Genomic DNA, 13890 nt, shown 5'->3' with positions numbered 1-13890 from the left:
AAAAAAAACCTTAGTTTTTAATTATATTTTTTATGCAATACAAAGAACAAGAGGAAAAATAAACAAACATAACAATTTATAACAAAACATTTTTAATTCAGTTGTTTAGGAAATTAATAGGACGACACAGTTCTAAATATTCCGGTTTCTAAATTAAATTGTCCTTAAGTAACGGTCATTTCATCATACGTTTAACAATATCTACTGGAAAGGGAAACACGTAGGACCTGGTATTGTCATTGCAGATAGTGTTTAGGGTCTGTAGATAGCGAAGTTGCAGGGCAATGGGGTTTGTCTCCATTATATCAGCGGCCTCCTTCAGGGCGCGCACTGCATCCCGTTCTCCCTGGGCGGCAGCCACTTTTGCCTTTGCCTCGCGCATAGCTTCTTGCTCGACGGCCAAGGCACGCTTTAATTGATCCGGTATGCCTATCTCCTTACTGATAGATAATGGATTAATTAAAGCGACTCTAAAATGAGCTTACTTACATTTCCACCCTCTCCACACGCACTCCCCATGGTTCGGTGGAGTTGTAAAGAATGGCCTCAATCTGATAGGAAAGGTACTCTTTGGAAGCCAGCAGATCCATTAGCTTGTGGGTGCCGGCTACATTCCGCAGCGTAGTCATCGCCAGCTTTTCCGTGGCTTCCGTAGGATCGAAGACCTGAAGCAAGGCGTCAATAGGGCTTTTGATGCTGTAATAAACCACTCCATCGATATTGATCGTGACCATATCCTTGGTAAGAATCTCCTGCGTGTCCAGATCAAATGAAGTGGTTCGAAGGTCTATAATTCGCATGGTATCAATGCAGGGTAGGTAAAAAACAACACCAGGCCCACATGGTGGCTTTGGTCGCAGGCGGCCAAGGCGTAGGATAACTCCTCGTTGGTACTCAGACAGGATTCTGAGGCAGACGAAAAGCGAAATCGGAAATGTAATGACTGCTAGAAAAAGGGACAGAATGTAAAATGTCTTCTCCACGCAGTTTGGGGGTTTATTCTCGCCTGTTTAAAAAAGAAAAGTAGGCCGATGAATATCAATAAAAAATAAATAATATAATGTGGTCTTACTTGTTTTTACATTTCGTTGCGGCTGTAGAGATTCATCTTGGAAGGCCACGATGGAACCCGATGGCTCTATTGCCGCTCCAGTTTGTGATTGCGTAGAATTGTTCATGACAACGAATTTAGTAAACAGTTCAATGTACTAGTAGTGTACATTGAATGTAGTGTAGTTCAGTGTATTTGACTACAATTTAAGGCAGTATACAATCTTTCAACCAACATATGTAATTTAAAGATATAAATACTTAAAATTATTTAATAAAAAGATTGATTTGGCTTTGCTAGCTGGGAAGACGCTGCATATCTCGAGCTGGCTCCACTCGACTTCGCGGACGCCAAAACTCCAGTAGTCCCATAAGGAAGTGGGCGACTACAAAGAAGACCAGGAACCAGGAACCGTGCTGCCATACTGCAACGACCAGCTCACTGGTAGTGAAGGATCGTTCTTGGATAACTCGATTGTAAACCTTAACCGTACGTAATGCCACATCCTCCCAGTTGTATAGGGTTTCGACCATCTCGTTGCATCGGTAGGGACATAAAATTGGTTTTAGGTGAATGTTCTGAGCTTCAAGTGAATCTTCGATAGACTGGGATTCATCTGATTCTACTTTGCGTCGATGACGCCGCTTTCCCCGACCGTTGTCTCCGGATGCTAAGTGGCCATTGGCTGCGTTAGGGTTAACCGTCTTAAAACCACTCTTTCGATGTCTTTCAATGGCCACTAGTATCCCACTGTATATGGAATCTATATCAGGTTCCGCCAACAAAATTAAACTTTGAGGTAACACCTCCGGAATGCCGCCGACGCTTGTCGACACAACCTGAAGGCCACAAGAAGCAGCCTCCACAATGGCCATGCAGTAGGCCTCAGTCAGAGAAGTATTTACAAATATATGGCCACGAACCAAGATATCTCGGACTTTGGCGTGCTCCACGGCACCCACCATCTCAACCCTGTCCTGCATGTTCGTCTTCTCCCGAATCTCTTCCAATAAATCACGCTTTGGTCCATCGCCAACAATAATGAAATGCACATTAGGATTGTTTTTGAAGCGGGGAATTACTCCAGCCAGTAGATCAATTCCTTTTCGGTAAACAAGTCGCGACGCCACAACAATATTAACTGAAACAAGTTTGTGTTAAAGTACTGAAAGAAATTCTTAAGATATTTCTACTTCTATCATTTCCTGGACGTTTATACGGGTCTGGTGTAAAGAGAGCAGTGTCCACCGCATTTGGTATCACAGATACGCGATGTTTAGCCACCTTTGCTCTAAGTACAGTGTTCTCCTTGCCTATATGGGAGACACAGATGGCGTGATTGACCATACCTAAATTGACCTCCAGCAGGTTATTTGTCAGGGCCGCCGACAAATCCGCGAAGCCAAATAAGCTATGATCTGTGAAAACAGTCTGCAAAAAAGGGAGTTATTCTTTTGATCTATAATGGCTATTATTTCCAACCTTAAGACCCAATAATGATCCCACCATCAACGCCTCGTGGGCCAAGGCGCTGAAGGCCGAATGCCCGTGGACCACGTCCACTCGTTCCCGGAGAAGGACCGCTCGAAGCATGGGCACATTGCATACGGCGGTTGGCAGGATGCACTGGTTGTAACACACTTTAATGGGAAGATAGTAGACCTTTAAGCCGCCCGTTACGTAGCGTATACCATTGCAATCTCCATAGGAGTGCGTCAGCACCACGACCTGAGGTGATAAAAGATTAGTCGAATACAAATTTTAACAAATTTCAATAGAGCACCTTGTGACCCAGTCTGAGCAGCATTTGCGAGAGATTGTAAACATGTTCCTCGACGCCCCCGATGCTCGGATAAAAGAAGTCCGACGCCATGCAGATGCGCATCTTTCAATGTTTCTTTTATTGATCCTGGAGGACTTTGACATTCCACACAAGACGGATAAACATGCAAAAATATAACAATAATAAACGAATTGTAGTACGTCTGGCAGTGTTGTAAACCGTTGCATTATCTTATACTTGAATCCACTCTTGTTTTTTTTAAATATTTCCTATAAATGAAATAAATGCAACTAGATATAATAGATTTGGTAATTTAAATAAAAGTATTTTATATTTATTTATTTTTTATAAATAATAAACCAACAATATTGAAGTTGTGTGTCTCTTTTAAAGGTGATAAGTGTCTGCATTTTCTGCGTTTTGGAGCTTGGTCACATTGGGCTTGTTTGGAGTGCGGGAGTGGGGGACAAGTTTTTGTTTTTTGTGCAATTTCTACATGGCTGCAAGATGCAGAACTCCAAGGCCAAAATGGATGAATTCAAGAGCAAATTCATGGATTTGCTGCACAAACAGGTAATATATCCCCGCACAGTTAGGGAACTAAACGATCTAACCACCAGCCTTGTCTTGTTCCTCCCACCAAACAAAAACTGGAAACGCTCACGCACACATAGACGAATCGACAAATGAAAATTCCTGCCATGGGCTTTTCGGATTACTTCATCCAGACGGTGACTGCAGACACATCGCCCAGCCAGGAGCCGGATACCACGGATGGCGACAACGCGGCCGCAGGTGAATCCCAAAGCAACGCACAAAAATCAGACCAGGAGATCCTGGAGGGCATTGACGAATGCTACTACAGCCCCGACAGCAATCCGCAATTATACGAGCTCAAGGTAAACTTGCTTTATGTCTAACGACCCGTGGCATTAACCACCTTATTTCATAATGCCCCACAGAAGGTTCTCAACGACGGCATCGACAACGAGCTGATCGAAGTCACTATTGCACAACTGCGCACTCAACAAAAGGTTTTAACTAAGCAGGTGCTGCAAAACATCCTGGAGCAACGCAATGCATGCAGCACAGAGTTTGCGGCAATCAATGAAACGCAGAAGAGGCTGGAGGAGTCGCTGTGGACGTGCCAGAAAGCTAGATCCTACTTGAATTTTGCACGAACCAACCTAACAACCACCAGCCTGGAAATCTTGGCCAGCTATCGCAAACGGGAGGTGCTCAAGGAGGTGTTGGACACTCTGGTGGCTATCAAAACTCTGGTAAGTCATGAGTTTTTAGTTAAAAGGTTATTCTAACCATCAATAATTTTTTTTGAAGCGCACGACCGATGTAGAGGTCCAGAAACTCTTGGCGGATCACAATTATAGCGCAGCCATTGGTCTACTGCTGCAGTGTAAAAGCTCCGCAGAGGCTTACATGCAGTTTAACTGTGTACAATCGCTGTCGAAGAAACTTCAGGAGACTATGCTGCTGATGGAATTCCAATTGGATACTGTTCTCAACGAAATGGTCCTGAGTTTCGACGCACGCAAATATGCGAAGCTTCAAGAGGCCTACAAGCTCGCCAACAAATCCCTAATGGCCATGGATCAGCTGCACATAAACTACATCTCGGCAATTCACTCTTCGGTGAACGCCGTGCTCCGTGGTTACAGTGATCCCGGCCAGGATGATCAGGCAAAGCCGTTGTACGAGCAGTTGTGTGAGCAGCTAGCCGTGGAGAAGCTTTTGCCATGCCTCATTAGCCTGTGCAAAACTTTTTGGACCATTTTGGCCTCCTATTATCAGGTTGTTATGTGGCACAATAACTATAAGCTTTATGGACACGATGAAGAGGATTCCCCAGACATTTATATTCAGCAGAAACTTAAAAAGGGGCAATCGCGTGTGTGGAATGACATTCTGACCAAAGTGTGCCTGTTCCTGCAGTCGGCCAGGCTAAAAGCGCTCAAGTACGAACAGTTTATACAGCTTCTGTCCGTGGTGCAGCGACTTAAGAAGGTGGGCCTCGAGTTTTGCGGCGAGCAATCGGATAAACTGATTGAAACAATGCAGCATCAAAGCGAGGAGTTTTTCCGAACCTATCACATTTCCTGTGTGGAGGAAATCTGCCTATTCCTAGACAACGAGTCCTGGACGCCAGTCGACTCGTTTTCGCACATCCTTCAACTGCCTGTAGGTGTTTGTAATACTACTTATATACAAATTATAATATATTTATTTTTGTGACAGGAATTTCGAACTGTTCGACACACTCTGAGGCGACACAAATCACCAACAACGGCCTTGCTGCCCTCCTCTAACAATTCTCCCATTAGCAATAACAACTGCGACGAGTTAGTCTCCGTTCATTCCCAGGATGGGGGCAGCTCTATTTACGGTTCCTATGGCTATTTCCTCAGATTCTCCGAGAAGAGTTCGCCCTTCGACGGAGGACTGGATGCTGCAATGTTGGAAGAGGACATCTTATCCGGCATTGTTGACGAGGCTTCTTGCTACTTCAGCGAGGAAAGCGACGACGAGCAGAAGAGTCTGCAGAGCAAAGAATTCGACGATGCCAGCAAGTACGATAAGATCTTTAATTCTTCTTAATGATTCTTCAACTAATTTTGTAATATTTTCAGTCAATTGTTGGTAAACAATACCGCCCTGAATGTTCTACGCTGTATCGGTCGCTATCTTCAAATGTGCAAACTGTTGCACTGTATTTCTCCCAAGATTGTTTCCTGCATGCTGGAGTTGATTGATTTTTATGTTTATGCTGTGCATGAAATCTTTGGCAAAGATGCAGTAAGTGAAGAAAAAGTAAGTTTTTTACAAATTACTAAAAATGAATCTTTGGCTAGCTGGTGGCGACGGATAATTTGTATACACGAAATCTGGAATTGCGGCTACAAACTGTGGAGACGAATGTCCTTCCCCAAATAAAACTGTGGCCTCTAAACTTTTCGTCGCTGGTAAATAATTTTCTTTTGTCATTTACTATCTCGTTTTTAATCCACAAATCTTTAACTTAGGCTAACAATGAGTTAGTTAACCCAGACACACTCTACGGCCTGTCGCAACGCATTGTGGCCGTTGAAGCTGGACGCAGCATGGTGCAACAGTTCCAAATCTTGCAACACTATCTCAACCACCTGTTGCCTGTTTCTGAACGTCCCATACTCTCCACTTATCTTGAGTACAGTGACTACATGTTGGATCTGGCCAAACCCGTTTACACCTGCGTAACCTCTCGTGTCATCGATTTGTCAGCAATTCTCTCACAAATGGCCAAGGTGAAATGGGATGTTAATCATGTGATACATCAGCACAGTAGCTATAGCGATGTGTTGAATAGGGTAGGTGTATTTTCCTTTCGGAAAGTTCAGGGTTAACCAATGAATACCTATGTTTTTAGAACATTCAGAGCTTTGCCATGTGTTTGGAGGAGATCGCGAAGGAGGTACCAGTACCTTGCAAGCACGTGTGGAATTCAATGGCGCATGTGGCCACGCATCTGTTGGTTGAGGGGTAAGTTACTGATTTTTAGATGAAACAAATTTTATAGTTTAATTTTCGTAGGTTCTCCAACGTGAAGAAGTGCTCCGCGGGAGGACGAGCCCTTATGCAACTGGATTTTGCGAATTTTATGTCTTTCCTCGAACTGATATCTAACCAGAAGTACCCGCAACATCGATCATATGTAGATGTGTTCATAAAGACGTACTACTTTGCGCCAGAACAGTTCGAGCAATGGATCGAGCAGCAACGACAAAGCGACGAGTATTCCGCAAAGCAGTTGACCAGCCTGATCCAGTGCATTTGTATCAATGATAAACGCACAAGGCACAGGCTGCTACAACTGCTCGACGGTGGATCGGTTAATGGGTTAATCATGTCCTCTACGCCGACATCCACCCCACAAAAGAACAACACCGGATCAGTTTCCGGTTCAAATCTGAGCAGCGTTATCTGAGTACTTTGATTCTATTTATTTTGTTGTACCTTCCGAATAATCTTGTTAGTAGGTGAATCTTGTGACATTCTGTGTATTTAACATTCCGTTTAGTGCAAATTAACAATTGTTTAGGCTAAAACTCTACCTAAGTTATACCGGCGATCTCCATGATGTACTTCCTTTTGAACCTCGAACTACGAATCTCCCCTTCCTTCTTAAGCGCAATCAGCTCTCTTTTCCGCTCTCTCAGATGCAACGCAATTGGCAACCGTAATAATTGATAATTATAATTGGCAATATGTTCATCATTCACCGTGACTTAAGTACCTAGAGCAAGCAGACATACACATACTATATATACAAACAAAACACATATAATTAAGACACATGAATATCTATTTATTTTATTACCTATTTGTAATATTTATTTGCAGCAGGAAACGGACAAATAATTGTAAAACAACTGAAATGTAATGGCCGTCGTTTAGATGTGACGACCAAACACACATTAACTATTTAGCAACTTAGCAATTGTAACAAACTAACAAAGATTACATATTTTGAGATATGCATACTACAAAGGTTCTTGTTTCGATTTTGTCGTATCATCGGGGGCGTGTAAAACCTACGCATTTTCCTTATGAATGACTTGGAGAAATCCGAAAACTATATAAATAAGTGGGGGTATCAGTAGAGTTCTTAAATTTGAAACAGCATGTGGATTACATTAAATATACTAATTCTTGGGGCTCCCTTCATGGTTGGATGTTCTCTCGTTAAATTCGTGGAAAGAGCTGTTATTGAACCTGGAGTTTCCGTGTTAATAATCCGTAATACTCATTGTCCGGATACGTTGTTAAATGAAATTTTCGATACTTTAACAATCCCAGTGATTATCCAAACGGTTACTGATGGCAGCCCTCGAAATACAAACGTTTCCCGACCACTTCATCTACTTTGTTTGCAAGGACTTGAGGAGAAAAACGATTTGGAAATTCTTCAGAATCTAACTACTACTTTAGAACTCTTTCGCAATGATAAAATAATACTTTATAGTGCAAATACTTCTTCTAATCATAGCAGAATGGAATACCTACTAGAAAAATGCTACTACTTAAGAATCTTAAACGTTTTTGGACTCCTAGCAGACGAAGAGGCTATGTATTTTTATAGATATCAGCCCTACCCTCGATTTAGGATGGAACGGATTCCCTTTGGGGCTTCACCAATATTTTCTCCGAATTTTCCAAACATGCAGGGACATCCATTGATTGTGATACCCGACCAATGGCTCCCTAGATCTATTCTTTATAAAGACAGGCGCAGTAAGAAACAGATACTAGCCGGTTCCGTGGGCCGTTTCATTCACGTTTTGTCCTGGAAGCTAAATGCCACTTTGGAGATAGCCCCGACAGTTACTCCAGGACGATTTCTGCGTTCAAGTACTCTTCGAGAATTGGGCGATCAGTTGGCCTTTGACCTTTCAGCCAGCATTTTAATGCTAGAATATGAAGATCAGTTATACCACAGTAGTTATCCACTTGAGATGACTCACATTTGTTTAATGATTCCTATGGCCCAACCGATTCCCCTCCGGGACATATACAGGCATTTAATCAGCCCTTACAATATTCTTCTGGCTGTGGGTATTATTTACGCCTATGGATTGGTTTTATGCCTCCTCCAGAGGTTGAACGGTGAAGCCGCCCACTTGGAGGACTTTTTCCTGAATGACAGAGCCCTACTTGGAGTTTTGGGACAATCCTTCAGGTTACCTTGCCCAGCAAGTAATAGATGGATCTATTTAATGTTGGGCATTGTGGGCTTAAATGTGAGCAGCATCTTCGAAGCGGCTTTGGAAACCATGATGGCTCACCCGCCAAGTCAGTTCCAGGCCAGAAGCTTTGCCGATCTCCAGCGCACCAGATTACCATTGGTTACCACCGAGGAGGATCTTCACACGGTTATCGATATGCATCTTAATCTACTGATACTAAATGTCAGCGAGTACAACCAGGTGAGGAGTAGCGGAAATTCCAGCAGCGCTTACTTTGCCTCGCGCCTTCATTGGACACTGTTTAGCGAACAGCAAAAGCGCTTCAGTCGGGAGCTATTCATATACTCTACGGATGCTTGTATGTGGTCCCTAGCTCTCATGTCCTTTCAGTGGCCTAGTGCTTCCTGGTTTATAGAGCCGGTCAGCAAACTGATTCTAGAGGTGAGAGCGAACGGATTGTATCAGTTCTGGGTGGGAATGCACCACTATGACATGATAGAGGCAGGGTTGGCTGGAATAGATGATCCTATTGCCCATGAGATCCAAGAAAAAGCCATTTTGCGTCTGGAGGATCTTCAGTGGGTATGGTTCGCTTATGGAGTACTTGTCACAGCTTCAACTATAATATTCCTTCTCGAAATCACCTGGAAAGGATTGTATAATAAATTTTCACATAACTATTAAATGACACGTTTATTTAAAAATTTTGCATTCGTTACAAACTGATAAAATATTTCATAACACTAAACATGGGAAAAAAACTCCACAAAAACTTAACACTTAATTAAAAATAGAATTACAATTTTAAACCTATTAATCATCATCGAGTATTTCGATGGAAGATTTCGACTCTTCGGCCTCCTCCACACTTTCAGCGTCCGATGGGGGAGGATTCTTTAGATCCTCTATTTCATCCTTGAGGTCCTCTATATCTTCTTCGTACCGGCGCTTTTGCGACGAAAGCTATAAAAAAAATGAAAAAGAGGAGACGGTTTAATAAATTGAGCAAAAGTAGTTTTAATTTTGAATTAAGCCACCTTGAATTCCCATTCTCTATTTGCAAGATATAGCTTCTTTTCACATTCCTCTTCTAATTGTTTCTTTGTATCCTTGATAATCTCCTGATATGTATCGGTGAGTTCTTTGCGCAGCTTCTCCTCCAGCAGTTGCATCTGTAGAACATGATCGAATTTAAGTCTCTCGATCTCCAACTGTAAGCTGTTGAGAAACAGACAAATAAAATATATATATTTCAGATTTGGACCAATAAGTGTCATACCTGACATTTTCTTCCTCAAGCTGTTTTTTGTATTCATCGCCAGGCTCCATTTTTGAGAACTCCATAAATCCGCAAAAACTGGTTCGATGCTGTTTAATTACCGGCTCCTTAAATATTATATTTTTAGCTATCGAGGCAAAGTTTAAAACGTTCAGATTTTCCTCGTAATATTTATCTACAGGCGTGACTGTTACTATCATAGCCAGCTTCTCTTTGCCAAGCAACGCCGCCTGCAGCAACATGGTGAGCTTGGAGTCGCGGTACGGTATTACGTCGTTATTTTTCTTTTTGTGTGACGTACTGGCTGCATCCAGACACCTACCCAGGACCATTAGTGAAGTGTTGATGTTTTTGGCTTCTTTCAATCGCAAGCCAGTTGTTCCAGTGTTTATTACCCGCTCTGACCCCGCCAAGTCGCAGAATCTGTAGGAGCTTTGAGTCGTCATGCCTGAACGATCATATTTTAGAATATCAACGGTGAATACACAATGCGATCGACTAGAATTCGCGTTGACGGATGTTGAGGCGTACGTGGAACGTTGCTGACCAAGTCGAAGGAGCTGTAGAGCCTCCTCACTAGTTTTCACAAACACGCTGGTCAACCCCTTGACGAATACTAGTCCCTTATTACACACGATTTTAAGGTTTTTGCGCGGAACCTCGCCAAGCTTTTCCTGGCGTGGCGGAATGGCCAGTAAGTCGTGCACCAACTCATTGTAGATCTCTACAAAGGACACCCATACCATCACCGAAGTATCGGGAGAGGCCTTCACCTCAAAATTATGATCCCCATCGATCACTTGCTTCAGTCGCTTGTGATGGGCCGTAATGTCGGGGCATAGTTGCAATAGCTTCTTTCGGACTTGGATCTCATTTAGAGTAGCGTCGTCCTGCAGAAAGGTAATGCAACCATTGACCAGTTTCAGTTTCGGAGCGTGGTATAAATTCTCCTTATAGATTGTGAAAACGTTCTCGAGTGCTCGGGGAATGATTCCAGCACGGACATCGTCACCTGGGTAAGGAGTACACATTATGGATTATGCATTGGTCCTGTAAAAAGTGAGAAAGTTCTTACCGAGTAGAGTAAAGGTTTTTCCCGATCCCGAAGTGCCGTATGTCATAATAGTGACGCATTCCTCTTCTAAGATTTTGGGACCCACACATATATCGTATATATCTCTCTGGCCCACACAGCTGTCGAAGATGGAACTGAAACTAAAATGTTTTTCCATTCGGTTAACATTGTTGCTGGTGGAGTCTATTTTGCAGCTCGTGATCAGCACACTGCCATCATCCGAGACTGTGTAAGCCTTGGAGGGATCTGTAACGGGTCGCAGGCGCAGGAACACCTGGGGTCCTGTTTCAGTGCTACTGCTGTCGCCTGTACTTGTTGCTGTCGAGGCAGCATTGGGAGTATAGTCGGATTCCGTATCTGAGTACTCCGAGTAGCTGTCATCCTCCGATTCCTGGATGTCATCAAAGAGTCGTAGCTTTTTGTTGGGTCGTGGCCGGAAACGTCGATCGATCGAGGGATCGCGGGCCATCAGGAAAGATCTCATTTCCCGCTTGTGAACCTCGACTTTTTCTTTACTGTCCATCTTGATGATAATAAAATCTTTTTTGCAAACTTATGTCCTCCTTCGCGCTATTTTTTGGACGCTTCCGAGAGCACTGCCAACTTTTGAAAAATAATGAATGACAATTGTTGCAGTGCTGTCCTCTGTTTGATCGAATTATCGATAACTTTTTAAATTCAAAAAAAGAAAATAACGGACAAGAGTGATTTGAAAATTTATCTTAAAGCAAATAAAAACAATAACAACACCATCTAAGTGAACAATAAGTTTTGCTGATAAAATTACCGACTTTGGAATGATATGCAAATATCCAGTGACAACAAGTTCACTGACTTTATTATCATTTTCCCATAATTTAGTTTTGGGAATGTGAATGAAGATTAGCGCCGTCAGCAAATAATTAGGTGACAAATTGCGGCACACCATCGGCCATTTGTGTAATGTTCTGTTAGCAAGTCTGGGCAACATAGCTGGCAGGCTGTGCGAATAGACCGTTCTGTCACCAAATATTTACTCAAATTGCAAATTAATTGCTCTTGTGTGGTTTTCTTTCTCAGTCTGATTTTAACGCCCCTGTCTGAGCAAACAAACGATTATTGCGTGGTGGAATACAAAGAAAGAAATATAATTGCCATATGTATATTTTCTGCAAATATTGTTGTAATAAAAATAGTTCTTAATGAATTGTAAAGCCGGTAATCTCAGTTACTTCTTAGTTCTTGTACAAACATAAATTTCTTGCTTGTATTCATTTATTTTTCTGTTTAAAAATAAATTTAAAAAATGTTATACACTCTTTTTTTAAGAGCAAATCAACTTGTCTTCATGATTCATGATTATAATTTAGTAATTTATGTTTTTCGGAGTGGTATTAAAAGGCTAAAAAGCTTTTTTTAGGACTTTACAGCACTTTTAGGATCTACTTTAGTGTTGCAAACACCAATGTAACAACTGTAAGCACATTTGTAAGAAAAAAATTTCAGTTTTTTATAATAAAATTAAAAAACATCACGTTAACTAAGTTAACGGCTATTATAAGTTATTTATTTAGGTAAGGGATATTCACTCCTCTGCTGCCATTGATTTTTATGGGTTGTGGATTTTTCAGATATTTTAAAAATGTCTTCCAACCGCGACGTTCATGATTACACGGTGGAAATTATGGAAGTGCCTCCTGATGAGCTTATTGATCCAGCAGCTTCAGAATCAGCAGGCTGCACACTGTTGCCCGACGACAATCCATTCAAGATACCCGTAGCACCCGTAACCCCACTTTCCTCCAAGTCGCAGCAGAAGTCTCCGGGATATGCCCTAAAGTTCTCTATGCCGGGTCACGCCTCCTGTGTTACTTCTGTAAAATTTAGTCCGGATGGCGAGTACCTTACCAGCGCTTCGGCGGACTGGTTTCTCAAGCAATGGGACGTGGAAACTGCTTCTTTGATCCAATCGATGACTGGGCACAATCATGGAATTAATGATGTGACCTGGGCGCCAGTTGGACGAACGTTGGCCACTTGCAGCGACGATAAAACGGTTAAGTTGTGGGATGTGCGGAGTGGACGTTGTCAGATGACTCTGGAGGGGCATGGTGGCTTCACCTTTTCTTGCCGCTTCAATCCTCAGGGAAACTTGCTAGCTTCTACAAGTTTTGATGAAACCGTGCGCCTGTGGGACATACGCACAGGCAGGACACTAAAGACTGTACCAGCCCACCTGGATCCGATCAGCTCTGTGGACTTTAACCGTGACGGCAGCCTCTTTGTGACCAGCAGCTTCGATGGCCTGGTGCGCATTTGGGACGCCACCACCTGCCAAGTGTTGAAGACACTTATCGACGACGACAACACGCCGGTGGGACATGTGAAGTTTGCACCGAATGGAAAGTACATCCTTACCTCCACCATGAACAATACCCTGAAGCTGTGGAACTTTCAGAAACCCAAATGCCTTCGTTCTTATCGTGGTCATAAGAACGAGGTATTCTGCATGACTTCCAACTTCTCCATCACGGCTGGCATTTGGATTATCTCGGGAAGCGAAGATTTGTCAATATGTATCTGGAATTTACAAACCAAGGAACTGGTCCAGAAGGTGGACACTCAGGGTGACCAAGTGCTCTGCACCGATTGTCATCCCACGGCGAATTTAATTGCTAGCGGATCGTTGCAGAACAATTACGAAGTTAAGATCTGGCAAAGCACCGAGTAGTAGCAAAGTCTTATAAATATTGACTGTCTCTATTTATTTAAACTTTTATCATTCAAAACAAATTCTTCCAAGTGAGGAAAAATATGGTAACGAATGTCAACCAATTTTAAAAATGATACCACTTTTATACTTTTATTACTCATTTATTATACTTAAATTCTATTCCGCACGTTTTAAGAAACAATTTTAATTTATTATTTGTTGATTAACTGATAAAATCAATTATAATTTTAATGATATTATAAAATATTACT

The 13890-nt window shown here is 42.3% G+C and overlaps 6 protein-coding genes across 6 annotated transcripts; 3 read left to right on the top strand and 3 right to left on the bottom strand.

Moving 5' to 3' along the window:
• Positions 1-75: 75 nt before the first annotated feature.
• On the bottom strand, positions 76-1205 carry LOC6496072 (stomatin-4). Its single transcript, XM_001960123.4, has 3 exons — positions 1073-1205; positions 490-1006; positions 76-440 (listed from the first exon to the last, which is right to left on the bottom strand). Exons 1-3 carry the CDS (start codon positions 1176-1178, stop codon positions 176-178), a joined length of 888 nt encoding a protein of 295 aa, XP_001960159.1. The 5' UTR covers positions 1179-1205; the 3' UTR covers positions 76-175.
• Positions 1176-3062, bottom strand: LOC6496071 (phosphatidylinositol N-acetylglucosaminyltransferase subunit A). The gene is made up of 4 exons (XM_001960122.4): positions 2835-3062; positions 2534-2779; positions 2245-2482; positions 1176-2192 (listed from the first exon to the last, which is right to left on the bottom strand). Exons 1-4 carry the CDS (start codon positions 2934-2936, stop codon positions 1348-1350), a joined length of 1431 nt encoding a protein of 476 aa, XP_001960158.1. The 5' UTR covers positions 2937-3062; the 3' UTR covers positions 1176-1347.
• Positions 1428-7376, top strand: LOC6494532 (syndetin). Its single transcript, XM_032450371.2, has 11 exons — positions 1428-1540; positions 3228-3407; positions 3509-3733; positions 3797-4114; positions 4173-5030; positions 5088-5419; positions 5480-5645; positions 5702-5812; positions 5873-6196; positions 6256-6368; positions 6420-7376. Exons 2-11 carry the CDS (start codon positions 3342-3344, stop codon positions 6811-6813), a joined length of 2907 nt encoding a protein of 968 aa, XP_032306262.1. The 5' UTR covers positions 1428-1540; positions 3228-3341; the 3' UTR covers positions 6814-7376.
• A 101-nt stretch (positions 7377-7477) lies between these two features.
• On the top strand, positions 7478-9256 carry LOC6502520. The gene has a single exon (XM_001960120.3). It carries the CDS (start codon positions 7511-7513, stop codon positions 9254-9256), a length of 1746 nt encoding a protein of 581 aa, XP_001960156.3. The 5' UTR covers positions 7478-7510.
• On the bottom strand, positions 9251-11558 carry LOC6496070 (kinesin-like protein subito). Its single transcript, XM_001960119.4, has 4 exons — positions 10927-11558; positions 9852-10863; positions 9610-9790; positions 9251-9535 (listed from the first exon to the last, which is right to left on the bottom strand). Exons 1-4 carry the CDS (start codon positions 11447-11449, stop codon positions 9386-9388), a joined length of 1866 nt encoding a protein of 621 aa, XP_001960155.1. The 5' UTR covers positions 11450-11558; the 3' UTR covers positions 9251-9385.
• A 774-nt stretch (positions 11559-12332) lies between these two features.
• LOC6494533 (WD repeat-containing protein 5) lies at positions 12333-13872 on the top strand. The gene is made up of 2 exons (XM_001960118.4): positions 12333-12479; positions 12537-13872. The coding sequence occupies exon 2, from the start codon at positions 12548-12550 to the stop codon at positions 13634-13636; it is 1089 nt and encodes a 362-aa protein (XP_001960154.1). The 5' UTR covers positions 12333-12479; positions 12537-12547; the 3' UTR covers positions 13637-13872.
• Positions 13873-13890: the final 18 nt, after the last annotated feature.

Source organism: Drosophila ananassae, chromosome 3L (assembly GCF_017639315.1).
Source record: "Drosophila ananassae strain 14024-0371.13 chromosome 3L, ASM1763931v2, whole genome shotgun sequence".
Lineage (NCBI taxonomy): Eukaryota > Metazoa > Arthropoda > Insecta > Diptera > Drosophilidae > Drosophila > Drosophila ananassae.
Note: the sequence above shows the minus strand (reverse complement) of the source record. Positions and strands in the feature narration are given on the sequence as shown.